The following is a 7,680-nucleotide window of genomic DNA, read 5'->3' on the forward strand; positions in this document are numbered from 1 at the left end:
CAGACAGAAACAGGATGAAAGCATAGATGATTTTGTGACCAGAGCAAGAACTTTAGCACTGAAATTCCAATTCAGTGATGAGGAGCTGAACGAACGTCTGATTTAACTTATCACTGCTAATGCACCACATTACACTACATTACATTACATTTGGCAGACGCTTTTGTCCAAAGCCACTTAAAATGGTGAAGTACAAAAGTAATAGAAGTTAAAGGTAAAAGCATCTTTAGATAGGGCCTAAAGGAGGTCAAAGGGAAATAATGGGAGTAAAGAAGGGGAAGAAGGAAATGAGGTTAGAAGTAGTTAGTTAGTTCGAGGTGTTAGTATAGTAAGTGCTTTTTGAAGAGCTCTGTCTTCAGGAGTTTCCTATATTTGACAATATTTGATTAACTTACAGGTCCTTACTTATTTTTATTTAACTGAACTGAGGTTTATATTGTTTGTAGCAGAGAGAGAGAGAGAGAGAGAGAAGGCATGTTTAGCATGAGCTCTTAGATTTTCTAGCCTTTTTTTGTTTAAAACAAGATAAAATATAGAAAACAGACAACATCTGGACAGATTGCTAACAGCTAATATGAATTAAAGTTGATCATAATAAAATGAGGTAATAAACAAAGAAAAACAGCAAAAGAAGTGCAGCTAGGGGAGCAGCTAGCACACAGTTAGCGGTTAGCCATTAGCACAAGAGGGAGATTCAACAGAATCAAGACCAGGAAGAACAGCAAAACAAAAGGAGGACAAATAGACAAAGAGCTGAACAGGTATCAACAAATAAAATTAAATATATAAAAGGAGAAGAAAGAAGAGCAAGAAACAGAGAGAGAGAGAGAGAGAGAGAGAGAGAGATCAGGATCAGCGGAAAGAGCAGAGTCTGCGCTAACACACAGAGCCCTCAGCACACAGAGCCCTCAGCACACTAACAGACAGAGGGGTAAGAACACTGCTTACAGAGAACAGAGATTAGAGCTGTGTACTGTACAGTAACTGATAAACTCATAGAAGAAGAAACAAACAACACTAACTCTGCTAACTGTGCTAATTTTGCTAACTGTGCTAACTCTGCTAGTCTAACAGTTACTGTGAGCCTCCTCTGATTGGTTAAACTGAGCTGCTGGCATTTTTTAAAAAAGGAAAAAAGGGGGGAAAAAAGGGGAAAGCAAAAAAAAAAACACTACAGTGTATCAGAATGGCAGCAGCAGCAGCAGGAGCAGCTCCACTCTCACGGACCTTTGTGTTCCCTGCACAGGTCCAGTCTGAGAGCAGCAGACAGCAGTACAAACAGAAAAAATCAGAGGGAGAATCCTGAGACCCTGTTCAGAGACTGCAGTGTAATTAAAGCCAGGAGCACCACCACCAACCTGCTGTTCTTTACAGAAGCAGCACAGCCCGGCACAGCTATATGTACACACTTCCCCCACACCACAAAACCGGGGATCTGCAAAGGTTGAGGACATCAAGACCAGCACTACGACCTCATCCAACCAGACCAGATTACAACATGTTACCACCTGACCTGGCTCAGCACCAACCACACCAGCAACACCCTGAACCCACACCCCGAGCAGCCCCTCTCAGCCAGGACAGCATCCCACACCCCCAGCGCAGCTACGCAGAGGTCCTTCAGACTCCGCAGCGCTCCACACAGATGGGTGAAATAAAAACATTACTGCAATACATCTGTACAAAACTCACATAATATGCAAAAATTCATATGTGTGTGAATGCAAGGCATGTATTATATATTTACAAATTATAAATGATCTTATTACATCTAGTAATACTTACCTGTTCATTGTATACATAAAAACATATTACTTGTTGTTTGTTTTTCATGTTTCTCATTGTAAACAAACACTTACCACTCTTTAGACATGACTTCAATCTCAATCAGCATGTGGAACATCCAAGGTTTAAATTCATCATTATTTGGATTAAAAGTTTGAACAAAGATTTTCAAAATAAGATCAAAGACATTGACATTCTCATATTACAAGAGACATGGTGTAGAACTGATATGGCCGCTCACTGTCCCCAGGGGTACAGAGAAATTATAATACCATCACAAAAGCTGAACTCAGTGCGTCAGGGCAGAGACTCAGGGGGAATAATCATATGGTACAGAGAAATACTACACAACTTTTTAGATACAGTCAAAATTGGAAAATATTATATCTGGTTTAAAATAAAAAAGACATTGGTGTCAGGTAAGAAAGACATATTTCTCTGTATCATATATATTCATCCAACAGAATCTCCATACTACTCTGGAGAAATGTTTCCAGAGCTAGAACAAGAGGTAAGCCATTTCCAGGCCCAGGGAAATGTGCTCGTCTGCGGAGACCTAAATGCAAAAACTGGAACACAACCTGATTCTATAAATACAATTGACAACAAATATATTCTTCATGTACTAATAACAATATTCCTTACACCCACAGAAACAACCAGGATCATGTGGTCAACAAAAGTGGTAGGAACCTCCTGCAGCTCTGTCAGAGTCTGAGTCTGTACATCATCAATGGTAGGACACGAGGGGACTCTTTAGGAAGACCCACATTTTGCTCACCTCTTGGGAATAGTACAGTAGATTATATCCAGATAATAACAGATTTAGATCCATTTTCTCTCAGTGCATTTACTGTTAGACCACTAACCCCTCTCTCTGATCACAGCCAAATTACTGTGTTCATTAAAAGGACAGAGAATAACAACACAGCACACACTCAGCCCAGTAAGCTGTACAACATCCCGAGACCATACAGATGGGCCCAAAACAGCACAGAAGAGTTCCAGAAAGCAATCACAGACCCAAAAATTCAAATACCTCTAGACACCTTTCTGGACACCACATATATTCACAGTAAAGAAGGAGTCAATCTGGCAGTAAAACATATAAATCAGATTTTTGACAAAACTGCAGAAAAGGCCAAATTGAAAATCCAGAACAGATCAAAACCCAAACTCAAAAAAGAGGACAAATGGTTTTACAGAGAGTGCCAAATTATCAGAACTGAACAGAAAACTTTTCAATCAGAAATACAGAGATCCACATAACGAACAAATACGCATTCTTTACTGTGAAAAACTAAAGCAATATAAACGTACACTCAGAACTAAAAAAGCCCAATACACATACAAGCAACTGACACAAATTGAGGAGTAAATAAAAAAAAATCAATTTTGGAATAATTGAAACAATCTGAAAAAGAAAGAGTATGAAGAATTGGCAATACAAAATGCAGACATATGGACAAATCATTTTCAAACACTTTTCAAAAAGATTGACACAAACACAGAACAAAATGAAATAAGAAGTAAGCTGGAAAACCTAGAATTGGCTATTAAAGAAAACCAAAACCCCTTAGACTTCTCAATTACTGAGCAGGAGCTTCAAGTTAAAATTAACATACTAAAACCAAACAAGGCATCAATTTCAAGTTCAGAATTTCAATTGGCCATACTAAAGCTGTTCAATTTAGTTCAGAGTATAGGTTACTTCCCTGAAATCTGGAACCAGGGACTAATAACACCAATCTTTAAAAACGGAGATAAATTTGACCCCAATAATTACCGAGGCATCTGTGTGAACAGTAATCTGGGGAAGTTGATGTGCAGCATCTTAAATTCTAGACTTTTAAACTTCCTTATGAAGCACAATGTCTTGAGTAGAAGTCAGATTGGATTCCTACCAAATTACCACACCAACGATCATATTTACACCCTACACACCCTAACTGATAAATATGTTGTCCAAAATAAAACCAAAATTTTTGCATGTTTTATTGATTTCAAAAAGGCTTTTGATTTCATTTGGCATCCTGGATTATTATACACTCTTCCAGAGAGCGGTGTAGGGGGTAAAACATATGATCTGATTAAATCAATGTACACATTAAACAGGTGCGGAATAAAAATTGGCAATAAACAAACAAACTCCATCTCTCAGGAGCATGGATGTGAGACAGGGCTGCTGCTTAAGCCCAACACTGTTTAATATTTATAATAATGAATTGGCAAAAATACTACAACAATCTACAGCTCCCGGTCTCACTCTGCACGACTCAGAGATCAAATTCGTACTCTACGCAGACGACCTGGTCCTGCTGTCCCCCACAGAGCAGGGTCTACAGCAGAACCTGGACCTGCTGAAGCACTACTGCCAGACCTGGGCCCTGGCCTAAAAAAGATAAACATAATGATTTTTAGTAAAAGATCCAGATCTCAGGGATCACAACACACATTTAGGTTAGGAAAAGAGGTGATCAATCACTCCTCTTATTATAGCTATTAAAATCAGTTCTACAGGGAACTTTCATCAGGCAGTGGGTGAATTGAGAGAAAAAGCTCGCAGAGCTTTCTACGCCATAAAACGACAAATCTTTGCAGAAATTCCAATCAGACTATGGATTAAAATATTTGAATCTGTAATTGAACCCATCGCCCTTTATGGAAGTGAAGTGTGGGGTCCACTTACAAATCAACAGTTTAAAAATGGGACAAACACCCAATTGAGACTCTGCATGCAGAATTCTGTAAAAAACATTCTAAAGGTGCACCAACACACCACCACCAACGCATGCAGAGCAGAATTAGGCCAATATCCTCTCCTCCTAAAAATACAGAAACGGGCGATCAAATTCTGGAAACACCTGAAACACAGCGACCCCCACTCATATCATTACAAAGCTCTGCAGTACCAAGAATTGAGCAAAGACACCAATCCCCTCACTCAGCTGGTCCTGAACTACACACTCACTAACACACATTCACACAGACTAACACACACTAACACTCAGCAAGCTCAGGACCAGAAAAACACAACCAATCTGATCAGAACCAACCAAATTACAGCTAATCTGAGAGAAGCATACCTGCATTATTGGGAAAACTCAAACTAAAACACAGAGTAAGATGCAGTGCTATTTGGCCCTAAAGAGACAGTACACTGTGGGGGAGTACCTGAGCACAGTGACTGATCTGAAACTGAGGTCCACCTTGACCAGGTAGAGACTCAGCCAGCACAGCCTGGCTATACAGACCGGCCGGCACAAGAGATCCTGGGTGCCTCCGGAAAACAGAACACGCCAGCTGTGCAACCTAAACACACCAGAGACAGAGCTGCACTTTCTGACACAATGCCCCAAATTCATTCGCCATGAATTCTACAGAAAATTCAGCAATAAACACCCCCAGTTTACCCACCTTACTGACCCAGAGAAACTCCCCTATCTGTTAGGAGAGAACAGAGAGAGAGAGCTGCACTCTTGCAGCTCAATACATTACAGCCTGTCACAGAGAGAGAGACAAAGAGTGACCATATCACACTAAATATCACATTAACACACACTATACACATGCACACACACAGACTACACACACGCACACTATACACAAACACAAACAATTTTGGTTAATTTGTCTTAATACCTACACTTATTAATTATATTATGTTTTTTTATATTATAATTTTATTTTTATTTTATATATTTTTTTGCATTGTTTTAAAATGTAGATTCTGTTCTGTTGTACACTTTAGTAATTGTTAATCTCTAAATCAGTTCACTATTCCTCTTTTACTTTACTGTTAAAACTGTGTAACTCAGGCTTTGGCAACACAAACGTAGAACTATTTGTCATGCCAATAAAGCACTTTGAATTGAATTGAGAGAGAGAGAGGCGCAGCGCATTTTGCCTGATTTCTCTTGATTAATTATCAGTACATTTGTTGGCTTTTGTGAGTTTAATAACAAGAATTTTACTATACTTGTCTGCCTTATTTATTAAAACATTTTTTTTTGAAAAGAGATGTTATTCTGCATGCAATGCCGCGTGCTGCGTCAAGATCCACTTTGCGTGCCTGCAACATTTTAGAACACTGGAGATTTTAATGAATTAATTACTATATTTAATATTTTAATAAATTTGCCCTGGTGATAAGACATGAATGCTTACATAGTTTTATATGTGTATTTAATTTTTTTCAGTTTTATTTAATTGACCAGGGTGACAATGTGTTTTATTTTTCCAGATTTGAATTTCAGTTAATTTTCCATTTCAAAAACTCCAGCATTTGAGTGAGAGTAAGCATCTGTTGAAATTCTTAAACAGCAGAATGCCCGTCTGCTATATTAAGTTTCAGTTATTTAGTCTGTTTACTAAACATAAATATAAATCCTTATAACTGACAGAAATAAATATAACTAATAATAATTTATAGTTACTGTGTATATTTTAAAGTATATTTTATTTTTATAGTTGATTGCTGAAGGCTCTGGGTGAGGTTTATTTTTCTGTGGTAAGGAAGTGATGGTAAGGGGTATTTTGGAGCGCAGGGTGATATTCTGAGATATTCGAAAAAAGCCAACCCACCAAAACAAGGATGAACTGCATAGATTAAAGGCAATGCTAACTTATCTTGCAATGTACATACCAACATTTGCAGAGAAAGTGCACACATTGAGAGGACTGCTCAACAATGATGCATTATGGATGGGAAGCAGACCATGAGAAGTGCTTTAATGATCTGAAATCAGCCATCACTGAGGATGCATGTCTGAAATACTACAATGTCACTCAAGCTGGATTAATCACAGAAGGGCCTGGGTATAGCACTGGTCTCCAGCATATGCTGATCAAGACTCAAGGGTACAACTATGTCAAATACAGACCTGGAAAAGAAATGGTCCTTGCAGACACCCTTAGCAGGTTACCAAACCCTGAAAACAAAAGCAACATCGAGTTGGATGAGCACATAGATTGAATTGAATTGAAGGAGCCAGAGAGACACGTCATCTCCATAATAAACTTCTCACCAGAAAAACAAGCTGCACTGTGCAGCCAAACAGGTGAGGATCCAGCTCCATAAGTTGAAAGAACACATTTATCAGGGATGGCCTGAAACTATAAATAACCTACACAATAATCTACGTCCATACTGGTCTTTCAGAGATAAACTTGCTACGCAGTCAGTAGTCATCTTCAAGGGCAGACAGGTACTCATCCCAGACTCCATGACAAAAGACATTCTCAAACCACTACACATAGGCCACCAAGGTATAGAAAAAACACGCTGGCTGGCTAGGAAAAGTGTATATTGGATAAAAATGAACAACGACATTGAAAGAATCTGTAGGTCATGCAGTGTGTGTGCTGAACATCAAGATGCAAACTCAAAAGAACCTCTCAAGCCACATGTCAATAGCATTCGACCTTTTTTAAGTCAATGGCCGCCATTACATGTTGACTGTAGACAGGTACTCAAAATACACATTTGTCGATGAAATGCCCAATTTAGCATCCAGCCATGCAGTCACACAAAAGATGCAGGGATACATGTCCTTATTTGGACAACCAGATGAAAAACTGACGGACAATGGACCACAGTATACAGGACAAAGGACTGATAAAAGATATATTAGAAACATCACCAGTTCACCCCACTATCCCAAAAGCAACGGATTTATTAAAAGACGTGTCTTTTAATAAACACATCAAAGCCATTGTAAAGAAAACACAGCAAAACAAAGGTGACCTTTACTTAGCTTTGCTACAAGTAATGCCGACTTTACACCTAACAAATTCAAGAGATTTCACAGTCGCAGACAAAGTTCCAGAGTTGGGATAAAATCATGAGAGTCTTGCTAGAGTCGAGCTTCAGTCAAGTTGCAGACACGTCATTTC

The 7,680-nt window shown here is 38.8% G+C and overlaps 1 protein-coding gene across 1 annotated transcript in view; it reads left to right on the plus strand.

The window, feature by feature from the left end:
- Positions 1 to 5,721, plus strand: part of zmp:0000000936 (interleukin-1 receptor type 2) — a 48,552-nt gene extending 42,831 nt beyond the window's left edge. Inside the window, exon 7 of the mRNA XM_049485396.1 lies at positions 1,247 to 5,721. Coding sequence (XP_049341353.1) covers positions 1,247 to 1,257 — 11 coding nt within the window. The 3' untranslated portion in view covers positions 1,258 to 5,721. The remainder of the gene's footprint in view (positions 1 to 1,246) is intronic.
- Positions 5,722 to 7,680: the final 1,959 nt, after the last annotated feature.

Source organism: Astyanax mexicanus, chromosome 11 (assembly GCF_023375975.1).
Source record: "Astyanax mexicanus isolate ESR-SI-001 chromosome 11, AstMex3_surface, whole genome shotgun sequence".
Lineage (NCBI taxonomy): Eukaryota > Metazoa > Chordata > Actinopteri > Characiformes > Acestrorhamphidae > Astyanax > Astyanax mexicanus.